This window comes from Hippocampus bargibanti, linkage group LG12, assembly GCF_051943395.1.
Source record: "Hippocampus bargibanti isolate YZ-2025 linkage group LG12, ASM5194339v1, whole genome shotgun sequence".
Lineage (NCBI taxonomy): Eukaryota > Metazoa > Chordata > Actinopteri > Syngnathiformes > Syngnathidae > Hippocampus > Hippocampus bargibanti.
The window spans coordinates 1,718,755-1,731,526 of NC_142745.1; the positions used below are offsets into that span (position 1 = coordinate 1,718,755).

At 42.0% G+C, this 12,772-nt stretch overlaps 2 protein-coding genes and 1 long non-coding RNA gene across 4 annotated transcripts; 2 read left to right on the plus strand and 1 right to left on the minus strand.

Moving 5' to 3' along the window:
* Nucleotides 1-111: 111 nt before the first annotated feature.
* Nucleotides 112-6,927, minus strand: slc2a9l1 (solute carrier family 2 member 9, like 1). Of its 2 annotated transcripts, none has more exons than XM_089010039.1 (12): nucleotides 6,814-6,927; nucleotides 6,191-6,286; nucleotides 5,930-6,090; nucleotides 5,724-5,848; nucleotides 4,375-4,504; nucleotides 4,146-4,294; nucleotides 3,843-4,030; nucleotides 3,651-3,761; nucleotides 2,848-2,949; nucleotides 1,720-1,795; nucleotides 1,487-1,605; nucleotides 112-1,400 (listed from the first exon to the last, which is right to left on the minus strand). In XM_089010039.1, the coding sequence occupies exons 1-12, from the start codon at nucleotides 6,925-6,927 to the stop codon at nucleotides 1,215-1,217; spliced, it is 1,557 nt and encodes a 518-aa protein (XP_088866165.1). In that variant the 3' UTR covers nucleotides 112-1,214. The 2 variants fall into 2 exon arrangements, with proteins under 2 accessions (XP_088866165.1, XP_088866163.1); XM_089010037.1 differs by having other exon boundaries at nucleotides 1,487-1,614.
* On the plus strand, nucleotides 1,667-4,268 carry LOC148889920 (uncharacterized). The gene is made up of 4 exons (XR_016116607.1): nucleotides 1,667-1,771; nucleotides 3,584-3,663; nucleotides 3,871-4,075; nucleotides 4,157-4,268. It is a non-coding gene; the product is annotated as an uncharacterized LOC148889920 (long non-coding RNA).
* A 1,054-nt stretch (nucleotides 6,928-7,981) lies between the features above and the next one.
* On the plus strand, nucleotides 7,982-11,861 carry psmd6 (proteasome 26S subunit, non-ATPase 6). Its single transcript, XM_089009578.1, has 8 exons — nucleotides 7,982-8,230; nucleotides 8,584-8,789; nucleotides 9,839-9,984; nucleotides 10,072-10,291; nucleotides 11,040-11,148; nucleotides 11,246-11,414; nucleotides 11,487-11,564; nucleotides 11,650-11,861. Exons 1-8 carry the CDS (start codon nucleotides 8,086-8,088, stop codon nucleotides 11,744-11,746), a joined length of 1,170 nt encoding a protein of 389 aa, XP_088865704.1. The 5' UTR covers nucleotides 7,982-8,085; the 3' UTR covers nucleotides 11,747-11,861.
* The last annotated feature ends 911 nt before the right edge of the window (nucleotides 11,862-12,772 follow it).

Genomic DNA, 12,772 nt, shown 5'->3' on the forward strand with positions numbered 1-12,772 from the left:
GGTCCATCGATGAAAAGGTTTCTTCAGCCGTCATCTGTACTTCTTTGAAGGTATCGGACGTTTCGCTTCTTATCCAAGAAGCTTCGTCAGAAAACTAAAGTCTCACCGGTAGTTTCGGTCCTATATATTATTTTCATAAAACAATCCTTCCCTTAACCGTAATGGTGGGGTGAGGTTCAATTTGGATCGTTCGTACAATAGACTGCTTAGGCAACATAGGCTTAGTTATGCTGATGATGTCTTTTTTAGCTACGTTAGCCAACTATTATTGTCTTGCATGCTGGGTCCGAGAGGACATTAATTTCATCTGTGCTGTATGTCATGCATATTAGCATATTTGACAATAAGAATTAGAATTAAAACAATGGCTTCAGATTGGGAGAAGATGCTTTCTTGTTACTCATCCAGTTATGAATATGATTCAAATAGTTCTGAAGAGGAAAGCATACATGTTTGCAATCGATTAAATAATTTATTCCGGGCCATTTTGAGATATCTGGGGGCGGGAAATGTAGCACCAAAAAGAGGCAGAAAATGGCGACAAAGCTCCGTGTAAGGAATTAATCAGCCTGTGGAAACAGGCTGATTAATTCCCGTGTCACCCTCTTCCGCCTCTTTTTGATGCTACACGAAGTTTTCAGACCAAACAAGGTACAGCAAAATGCATTGACGTGATGGAAGGACTGCTACAATGTGTCCTTTTTTCCGGTCAGGGGCGTTCCTTCAGTGACGTCACGTACGGACATGTCACCAACTCAAAAACAAGACTTCCGGAATATTCAGCGCGAGTCTTAAAAGGTAAAATCTAGCTATTTGCGGCGGAATCTTTGTAAAATACGCTCAGTAGAAGTCATTTGAAGCCATTTTACAAATTATGGACACAACTTGTCCGGAGGCGTTGGTTGTCCTTTAAGGTCTAAATTGAGCTAAGTACATGTATATTAAACTAACATAAAAATAACTAAACTACATACATATATAGAAGAACTGAGAAGAATAAGTACAAATGAAATAACATTGAATGTTTAAGAATGTGCATCTATAAAATAGTCCTATAATCAACTTTTAAGGACTTTATACAAGTCATTTAGTCACCGAGCTTTACTGTTGTGTGTTTTCCTTTATTAGCTAATGCACTTGCATGACAGTCCCACAGTGTGACCCCCCCCCCCCCCCCCACAGTTCATCCAGAGCCACACCAGACGCGGCACATCCTAAAACTTGGTCTCCAGTTGGTTCTCTTTGGTAAAAGCCTTCCCGCAGACGGTGATGGCTTTAAACTGCTCTGAGATCTCCAACAGAGTCTTCCCTTTGGTCTCAGGCAGTAAGAAGAAGACGTAAACGCAACCCAGCAGGCTCATGCAGGCAAAAATGACAAAGCAGTACGAGTCGAGCGCATCCTGGAAGGGGGGAAACAAAAAAAAACCCACATCATTTTCACTGTGCAACCAGCGCAAATTTTGCAAAGGCTTCCGTGCGCGCTTACAATAAGTATTGGAAAGGCCAAGCCCAGCACGGCTAATACGAACCAACGCTGAACCCCGAAGAGGACAAAGGCAGACACTCGATCGGATTGAATGAAGATCTCACTGTTGAGAGTGCCTGCTGCTCCCCCTCGCGTGGAAGCACAATCGAAAATAATAAATCCCCCTCGCGTGGAAGCACAGAAATGGCAGTTTTGATTGTTCATTTTTTTGTTGTCGAAAGATGCGGTCTTACCGGGGCCACCACAGAAGAAGATGATGAAGAGGATGATCAAAACAGCAGTCAGGTATGGAGCCCACGACACAGAACCCTTCCAGAAAATGACGTCATCGGGATTTGCTTTCTATTTGTCATTGAATTTTATTTATTATAGTATGTATGCTTGTCTGTGACTGTAAAGTGTCCTTGAGAGCTTTGAAAGGCGCTTAAAATAAAATTTATTATTATTATTATTATTTTGAGAACAACGTTTGAATGTACCTGAAATATATTTCGGTCAGCAGCAACATTTATTTATTTATTTATTTATTTATTCCCTTTGTTGCCATTCATTAATTTTTCTCATTTTTGTTTTCATTTATTTATTTACTTTTTATTTTGTTATATATTTAGTTCCTTTGCATTTATTTATTCATTCATTTATTCCTTTTTTTTCCCTGTTCATTTGCTTATTTATTTATTTATTTACCTATTTACTTTTTTCTGTTTATTTATTTTTTTTCCCATTCATTTATTTATTCCCTTTGTTTCCGTTCATTTGCTTATTTTTTTATATTTATTTATATTTTTATTTATTTCCTTTGTTTCCGTTCATTTAAGTATTCATTCTTTTTGTTTCCATTTATTTACTTATTCCATTTGTTTCCGTTCATTTACTTATTTATTTTATTAATTAATTAGTTTATTTATTCCCTTTGTTTCTATTCATTTGCTTATTTATTTATTTATCTATTTACTTTTTTCTGTTTTTATTTATTTTCTTTGTTTCCGTTCATTTATTTATTCCCTTTGTTTCCGTTCATTTGCTTATTATTTATTTACCTATTTACTTTTATTTATTTATATTTTTATTCATTTTTTATTCCCTTTGTTTCCGTTCATTTATTTATTTATTCATTCTTTTTGTTTCCATTTATTTACTTATTTATTTATTCCATTTGTTCCCATTCATTTACTTATTTATTTTGAATGTATTAATTTGATTAATTTTTTTATTTATTTATTCCATTTGTTTCCGCTTATTTATTTAATTAATTAATTGATTAATTATTAGTTTCTTTATTTATTCCCTTTGTTTCCATTTATTTATTTATTTATTTATTTGTTTAATCATTTATTTATTGATGTGTTTATTTATTGTACCTTCAAGTTGAGCACCACCGTAACAGAAAGCCAGCACGCAGACATGACGCCGTAGCCCCCCCAGAACAGCGGCCTCCTCCCCGTGCGCTCGATCAACAAACCCTGAAGGGAAAGAACATTTCAAAGCTGTAACACGTCTCACACGTCCTATCCCAGTTTGCACGTCCCCTGCTTGGGTTTTCTCCCGGTTCTTTTGGTTTCCTCCCACGTTCCAAAAACACGTATGGTATAGGCCAGGGCTGTCAAAGTCATTTTTTGCCGCGGGCCACATTGTAGTTATGGTTTCCTCTCGAGGGCCGTTATGAATTTGGGGAAGCCATTCGAATGTTTAAATCCCTTCAAATATTACATATAGAGCACACAGCAAATTAATGAATCACTCGTTTTCAAATCTGAAGTGAAGAATAATGACTTTTATTGTGGTTGACATCCAAAAATATGAAATTTTGGCTGAGATTTTAGCAATCATCATGGAATTTAACAAGTTTGATTTGCTTTCGCGGGCCGAAAAAAATGAGGTAGCGGGCCAGATTTGGCCCGCGGGCCTTGACTTTGACACCTATGGTATAGGCTGATTGAACACTCCAAATTGACCCTCAGTGTGAGTGTGAGCGCGGATTGTCCTGGGATAGGCTCCTTCATTGAAGGTGCGCCTTATCATGCGGTGCGCCCGATGGTGCGGAAAAGTATTGTATTGTCGTCTAAATTATAATCCAACACGTCTATTGATGTGCAGGTCAAAAGGGGGTCGTCTGAGTGACAACATCTGTGCCAAAACGACGCCAGGTTGTGAAGCTACTCACACAAGATATGGAGGTGATAATTTCACTGATGCCGAGCCCTATGGTGACATAGCGGATGTGATCTGGTGGGATCCCCGCTCTTAGAAAGATGTCAAAAGCAAAAGTGCTGATCTAGGAGGAAATAAGAGAGCCACGTTGTCATAGTTGCAAGCTTTTTTTTTTCCTTGTAGTACCACGTGACGACAAACTCACCATGGACATGCCTGATAACTGATTGCAGCAGTAGATGGTGGACATGGTGATGAGCTGCCATCGGACTCTTTGGTCCCGAAGGAGAAGCAACGGACTTTTTTTAGTGGTGGCTTCCATCGTTGCTTGCTCGCTGGACATTTCCTCCATTTCCTGCTTGAAGTCACCTTGGCCCCAGAGACTCTGCAAAGCTGGAAGATAGGCCGAGAGGAAAACAAAGCATCATGGTTGTCATGGTGATGATTTTTTTTAATAGGTGTTCCATATGTTTATGTCGTCCTTTTCTTCATTCAAAAAAAAACACACCCTTTTTGCAGGCTTGGTCATCCCGTTTCTCAATGAAGAGATATCTGGGAGCTTCTGGAAGATAAGGCAGCACCATCACTTGGACCACCGAGAGACACGCAGGAACACAAAGGACCACATTCCAGAGCTCTTCGCGACCCAGGATCTCGCTGTGAGAAGGAGAACCAAGTGCTGTGGTGCAATGCAATGCATCCCGGGATGGGTGGGGGGGGGGTCACCAAAATCTTACCTGAGGCCAACAAACTGAGCCGACAGTTTGCCAATGGAAGTAAAGGTTGCAGACGACATGGTAACAGTGCCTCTTAGCTTTCTGGGTGACATCTCGCCGAGGTACATCAGATGGGTGCTCATCCCCAGAGCTGCAAGCCAAGAGAATATTCTTCTTCAATCATGTAACAAATGATGGCTGGAATTATGATTCTTAAATGCTTAACGCTTCATCCGTCCGTCCACTCGCTTGTCCATTGCATCCACTGACGCCATCTTGAAATGGCTGCAGTCTTACCGAGTGACAGAAGGTCGCTTCTCGATATTTTGTTTACGTCAAGGAGGAAATTAATGATCACCGGTACGCGCATCTGTCACCGGGCTAAGCCCCGCCTCTTAAAGTCAATTCGCATTCACAGAGCCAGGTTTTGTAGGAAATACAATTCTCCGGAACTGCGACTGGAACATAAAAGCAGGTTCAATTTGGATCGTTCGTACAACAGACTGCTTAGGCAACACAGGATTAGTTATGCTGATGAGGTGATACCAGAGCAAATAGGGCAATCAGGCATGTCGTCAGTCAGGACAATAGAAGCAATCAGTGGAGCCGCAGGGAGTAGTCCTCCGCTGCCCCCCAACCTGAGAGCGGGAACCTATCATAGCAGAGTCCGGCACCACCACGTCCGGACAATAGGGATACAGTGAGACCTCAACTTACGAACTTAATTGGTTCCCAGACAGAGTGTGTAAGGCGAAAAGTGCGTATCTCAAAAAAAAAATTCCCATACGAAACCATTAAAATAGGAATAATCCGTTCCCGGGTTTTCATAAAATATAGTTTTTAACTAAATAAGCCTTAAAACTAAACACAACATACCTTATTCTATGTATAATAAATGTGCTATTGTATTGTAATGAAAGAAATACACTGCATTATGGGGTTTTTTTTTCAGTCCCATCATAGTAAAATTATCAGCAAAAAGCTCCAAGTAGGCGATCGACGTGTGCATTCAATGAGAGGGGGTGTGCAAAGTAGCGCCGGCTGGAGCGCTGTTCGGTCGTGTGCTTCCGCCGAAGATCACTCCGTCAGCCGTGGTGGGTGTGTATTATGAAAATAGTGCTTATTATAAGGTTTAATTTTCATCAATTAGAGGTTCTTAAGACGAAAAGTTTGTAAGATAAGGTGTTTGTAAGTTGAGGTCTCACTGTATATATATATATATACATATGGCTGAAACTACCAGTAAGACTTTAGTTGGCTGAAGAAGCATCTCTGATAAGAAGTGAAACGTCCGACACCTTCAAAGAAGTACAGATGACGGCTGAAGAAACCTTTTCATCGATATGAAGGTGCGCGACAATTGTGTTTACCTGCCGAGTAGCCAAACAGAACTCTGGCCACGATGATCATTTCGTAAGATTTGGCCCATTTACTTGTAAGCATGATGGCGGCCGCAGCGATGGCCAGCAAGCTGTTGCAGATCACCGCCTTTTTTCTGCCGAGGGGGGGGGGGGGCCAACCACACATCTCCTTGAACGTTAGAACGACTCAAAAGCTGCCGTATGAGAGCGCTTACCTTCCCAGCAGGCTGGAAAAGTACTTGACACTGACCGCGCCGAAGAGCCCCCCCACGGCGTACATGGACACGATGAGGGACCAGATGATGGTGACGGCGTGTCGCGGCGGGGACGTCGCGTATCTCTCATACCAGCTGCTGTTGATGAAGTTCTGGATGAACTGCGTGGAGGAGGAACCAAAGATGCGTACGTCAAAGCGGCCGCACGCTGACGTGTGAGATTGGAGCGTAGGAAGCGTCGCCTACGATGACGCGTCTTACCGGAGAGGGAGAACTCAACGAGGTCATGTGGTATCCTGCCTGAAAGCTTCCTCCGATTCCCAAAATGACAATGAGAAAAAGAGCATTTCCACGCGCCTGAAAAGATCAAGCAAAAAGAATGAAATCCTGACGTTGAACTGTAACATCGGTGACCCCGAACCGGCGACCTCTGCACTGTGACCTCTGCTAAGCACTCGAGTACCGCGCCGCCCCTCTAAAGGATACCCATATTCATAATTCAATGTGTATTTATAAAACCTGGAACAACACATGTATAAACAGCAGGTGATTTTAGTATTATATATATACACACGCGAATTTTATTTTAAAACTAGGCCAGAGTAGTCGAACTTTTCTGTTGATGTCATTTTTAAAATAACCGCCAGATAACAACACCTGAAATGACTAAGCAAAATAAAGAACAAAAATGTCCGGCACAAGTCACCGACCGCTTGAACTTGCAACTTTTGAGTTACACATTTAGTTTATGTACAAGGACAGTCATTGACGTTAGGTCTGCTCTGCAAAACGAGCAACATTTACTCTTTTTCCCTCTAGATTACAAACTATTTGAGTAGATCCATGCTAGAAGATTGACGAAATCTATTTTGGCCAAAACCTACCAGCTGCTGCAGGACGGTTTCCATGGGATCCTCAGTTGAGTGCACTTTCAATGCAGTCAATGCAGTACTCGGGGTCTGACGGGATCTTGTTAAATACCTACGGCGGCTGATCATTAACCTCTCACACTTTTGAACCGGAAAAGGCACAAATAGAGACGAACGTGTCTTGATGCAACTTTCTAGCAGAGTTGCAAATCACTGACTATTTGTTAATAATGGAACATAAATAACTTGTTTACCTCTTCTCATCCCTTTGCTTTTTTTTCTTCGCGCCACATGTTCATGCTCACAACATCAAACCAATCCATTCATTTTTTAAAATAGCTACTACATAATTTTCCAGTGTATAAGCAGTGTCTTAAAACTCATGACAAAAAGTTAGCGGACACCCGGGCAGACAACTCTGAAGAGTTGCCTACCCGGCCATAAATTTGCCTGGGCCGAGACGTTTTGAAAGTTGTACGCCCGACATGCAACTTTCAGGCAGACGTTATTTCAAACACCGCTATAAGACACATCCAAAAGCCTTTGTTTTCTTCAAAAGATGAACCTGCGCCTTATACTAAGGTGCGCCTTAGACGTGAAGTAATCTTGAGCCACAACAGGTTTGGCAACGACTGTCAGCAGCCACTGACTCCATTTCCCCATGTAGAAGTCGTGTGTAACCCCAGCCTCTTTTATATAATGTGTCGCGCCATATATTTGGAAAACTTTGATATAAACTAGGAAAATGAAAGTTAAAAATTGCACTTACTGCTACGAACTCTTGGTGACCCGATGAGAGGTTGTCCGTGTCCCTTTGGCTTGGCAACAAATCATGATGTACACGTGCACCATAGTTCTTGCGACCGAGCGGAATGTAAAATGGCGTGAACAGATTGAGCGGTCACCAATTGGGGCCATTGAGCCAAATCAATAAGGCTACTAAATTGGTTAGCTTCACACTATAAACCCCTAATGTAAAAAATAAATAAAACAGTGTTTTATTTATTTTTGATTTGTTTTTGTTTTGAGTGAACGTGTTTAACACGTTCACTTAATACAGAGCAATTTCCACCGAGACGCTGTCCCTAGTTTGTCCAGCAGATGGCAGTAAACTGTTAATATGGTAGTTAGAATACCAAAGCCTTCCCCTCTTGACTCGTTTCGTCGAGTGACGCTCAGGCGGAAACAACACTACCCCGTTTTCCGTAGTCATCGTTGACTAGCACGAATCCGACACTTTAGCTCAGCTTTTCTTTCTCGCCCTTTCGTCTACATTTGCGACGAAACATGCCGCTCGAGAATCTCGAGGAAGAGGGCTTGCCCAAGAACCCTGACCTTAGGATAGCACAGCTCAAATTTTTGCTCACAATGGACGGTCACCGACAGGATGCTAAAGTGAAGACGGAACTCATGGACGCTATTAAAGCTAACAGTGAGTTAGCATGCGACTGGTTTATTTATTGCTTATGATGAGGGAGCTCGTTCGTAACACTGAGATGCTGTCGAAATTCACGTTAATGAACCTCCTGTCATCCATTGCATGGGTGGTCATAAATCTAGCAAATATTTTCTTGGCAATTTAATCAGATTGATATGACAAATTGCAAACAAAGTAGTGACCGGTTTTAATGAGTATAAAAACACACACTATTGAATATTTGGGCAAACGTACACACAGAAAAAGTTTAGCGACAGATAAACGTTCACTTATGCAAGGTTCACCCTGACATTGAACAAAAAAAAATCCGTTTTTTTGATTGTTACCGTTTTACATCTGTGCTCTAGACATGGCCCCCTACTACGAAACCTTATGTAAGGAGCTAAAATGGCAACTGGACGGTGACCTGCTGAGTAAGATGAAGAAGGCAAACGAAGAGGAGTTAAAGCGGCTCGACGACGTACTGGAGGATGCAGAGAAGAACCTCGGAGAGAGTGAAATCAGGGATGCTATGATGGCCAAAGCTGAATATATGATCAGGATTGGCGATAAGGTAAACTTGCTCTTCTTCTGTATCATTCTCACAACCTTGATGACATTGGAATTAGGTCAAACACAAGAACTGTTTATGCGCTAAACATAACCGGGAGACAATCACTATCAGGCAGTATGAATTTAAACTACTTATCCGCGTTCTGTGATTATAATAAAAAAAAAAATGTTGATCCACTTTAAAGGACAACCGACATCACTTTTTTGTTTCTAACTGACATCATAAAAACGTTTTATAGCATCTAAAATGCCCAAAATGCACAGGATGATATTTTTAGTCAAATGCAAAACACCAATAAAAATGATTTCAAGTGTCTAAAAAGTACTTCAATTTGAAACCGGAAGTGGCCAGTTTCAGAAGGTCCCGCCCCCTTGTTCGTGACGTCACGCCAGGACGTCTTGCCTTGCTCGAGAATCAAAACAATCGCTTAAGATTTGGAGAACATGCTTTCTTGTTACTCATCCAGTTATGAATATGATTCAAATAGTTCCGAAGAGGAAAGCATACATGTTTGCAATCGATTAAAGAATTTATTCCGGTCATTTTGAGGCGTCTGGAGAGAAATGTAGTGACAAACTCTTTAGTACTCACAGTACCCAAGAAAATGCAGAAGATGGCGACAAAGCTCCGTGGAAATTGTCTCCTGGCAGATTTTGTCAGCGAATGTCAAATACACCGTAGAAGAACACACAATGATTCACCATCACGTTATTTATGTGTTTTCCTTCTAATTTTGCCATCGACACGGAGTTTTCAGACCAAACAAAGTACTTCAAAATGCATTGAGGTGATGCAAGGTATGTCCTTTCTCAGTCAGGGGCGTTCCTTCAGTGACGTAGGTGAGGACTCATCACCAACTCAAAAACAAGACTTCCGGAATATTCAGCGCGAGTCTTAAAACGTAAAATATAGCTATATGCGCTGGAATCTTTGTCAAATATGCTCAGTAGAAGTCATTTGAAGCCATTTTACAAATTATGGACACAACTTGTCCGGAGACGTCGTTTGTCCTTGAAGAAAAATAATGCATTTGCAATGCATGTCCACAGGAAGGGGCATTAACAGCGTTCAGAAAGACCTATGACAAAACAGTGGCTCTGGGTCACAGACTGGACATCGTTTTCTACCTGTTGAGGATCGGCCTCTTCTACATGGACAGCGACCTCATCACGCGCAACTCTGAGAAGGCCAAAAGGTAAATTTCCGGTCAGAAATGTCAAGCCTAACTTCAAACTGTACGCTACAAGGCAGGGACCGGACCGCCCTGATGTCTTTCCCGCAGCCTCATTGAAGAGGGTGGAGACTGGGATCGAAGGAATCGACTGAAGGTCTACCAGGGTCTGTACTGCGTTGCCATCAGGGATTTCAAGCAAGCCGCTGAGCTTTTTCTCGACACCGTTTCCACCTTCACATCGTACGAGCTCATGGACTACAAGACTTTTGTCACCTATACAGTCTACGTGTGCATGATTGCCCTCAAGCGTCCCGACCTTCGGGAAAGGGTACGTGTGCGCTCCCAAAAGAACTTTTTTTTTTTTTTAATTCAAGAAGGCATATAAGGCTCAGAAATGTCGATGAAAAGGGTTCTTCAGCCGTCCGTCATCTGGACTTCTTTGAAGGTGTCGGACGTTTCGGTTCTTAGCCAAGAGGCTTCGTCAGCAAACTAAAGTCTTACTGGTAGTTTCGCCCTATATATAAATCCCTACTATCCAGACGTGGCGGTGCCTGACTCTGCTATGATAGGTCCCTGCTCTCATGTTGGGGGGGAGCAGAGGACTACTCCCTGCGGCTCCACTGATTGCCTCTATTGTCCTGACTGACGACTGGCCTGATTTCGCTATTCGCCCTGGTATCACCTCATCAGCAGAACTAATCCTATGTTGCCTAAGCACTCTGTTGTACGAACGATCCAAATTGAACCCCACACCACCATATCGGTATAGTGAAGGATTTTGCTGTTTTATGAAAATAGCTTCTTTTACTCGCCTTTCAAACCGGCACCGCCATGTCTGGACAGTAGGGATATATATATTTATATAGGGCCAAAACTACCAGCAAAAGATTTTTGTTTGCTGACGAAGCATCTTAGATAAGAATGAAACGTCCGACACCTTCAAATTTGTACAGATGACGGCTGAAGAAACCTTTTCATCGATGGACCACTCCTGTACCACTGAGAGCTTACACAGACGCAGAAATGTCCGTTATGGTGCTGGCTGTAAGATAGTAAGAGGTTTTTGTTTTTGGCAGGTAATAAAAGGAGCAGAGATCCTGGAAGTGCTTCACAGTCTACCGGCTGTTCGCCAGTATTTGTTTTCCCTCTACGAGTGCCGCTACTCAGTCTTCTTTCAATCTCTCGGTGAGGACATTTCATTTTTGCTGTCAATCGGAGTTTCATAGTACGACTGTTTGTCATTGAAGCTCACCTCCGTTGTCTTTCTTTACCGTCCCGTTAGCAACCGTGGAGCAGGAGATGAAAAAGGACTGGCTCTTTGCGCCGCACTACCGCTACTACGTGAGAGAAATGAGGATTCAGGCCTACAGCCAATTGTTGGAGTCCTACCGTTCACTCACGCTGGGCTACATGGCCGAAGCATTTGGCGTCAGCGCAGAGTTCATCGACCAGTGAGTGATTCAAGTATTGTTTTTATAGCCAGATCTGGACATAAACAGCGAACATGTTCTTTTAACCTCAAGGGAGCTTTCCCGATTCATCGCCGCTGGCCGTCTCCACTGCAAAATTGATAAAGTGAACGAGATTGTGGAAACCAATAGGTAAAGTGATCCATTTATCGGACGGTAGTATTCCTGGGGCCAAAACAAAATCTAAATGATTGCATTTTTGTCATTCTTCTACCAGACCCGATAGTAAAAACTGGCAGTACCAGGAAACCATCAAGAAAGGTGACCTGCTGCTCAACCGAGTCCAGAAATTGTCAAGAGTTATCAACATGTAAAACACGTTTGGGTCAGCAAACGTGGGGATGGCTCGGCTTTTTACTTTTCTTACATCCGTACTTTGTTTGACAAATTCATTTTGTGTACATAATAAAATGTCTGTGTAAGCTCTCAGTCGTACAGGAGTGTTCCATTGATGAAAAGGTTTCTTCAGCCGTCATCTGTACAAATTTGAAGGTGTCGGACGTTTCAAAACATATCAGGAGAGCACTCACAAACTGTGGGCACCCTCAGTGGTCTTTTAACAAATGGAACAAAGGAAAGAAGAGGGAAGGAAACCAACAATTCTGAAGATACAAAAAGGAGAGGAGTAGCAGTACCTTACATGGCAGGAGTTTCTGAAAACTACCTTTGGCAACACAAACTTCCTACTTATTTCAAACCAATAAGCACTTTAAAGGACAACCGACGTCACTTTTGTTTTTTAACTGACATCAGAAAAACGTTTTATAGCATCTAAAATACCGAAAACACGAAGTATATTTTTAGTCAAATGCAAAACATCAATAAAAATGACTCAGTGTCCAAAATCTGCAAAAAAATGAGCTGCGAATTGGGAATTTTCAGAAAGTCCCGCCCCCAGTTTGTGACGTCACGCCAAGACGTCTTGCATTGCTTGTGAATCAAAACAATGGCTTCAGATTCGGAGAATATGCTTTGTTCTTACACATCCAGTTATGAATATGATTCAAATAGTTCTGAAGAGGAAAGCATACATGTTAGCAATCGATTAAAGAATTATATGTGCCATTTTGAGGCAACATTGGGGGAAAATCTGTCACCCAAAAAAAAGAGGCACAAAATGGTGACCTCCAGTGGCCACCTCCGCTTCCACAGGCTAATAAATTCCTTATATGGAGCTTGGATGCCCTCTTCTGGCGGCTTTTGGGTGCAACACGTTTCTCAGACCAAACATGTACAGCAAAATACATTGACGTGATGGAAGGACTGCTATAATGTCTTTTTTCGGTCAGGGGGCAGTCCTTTCGTGACGTCACGTACGGACTCGTCACCAACTCAAAAAC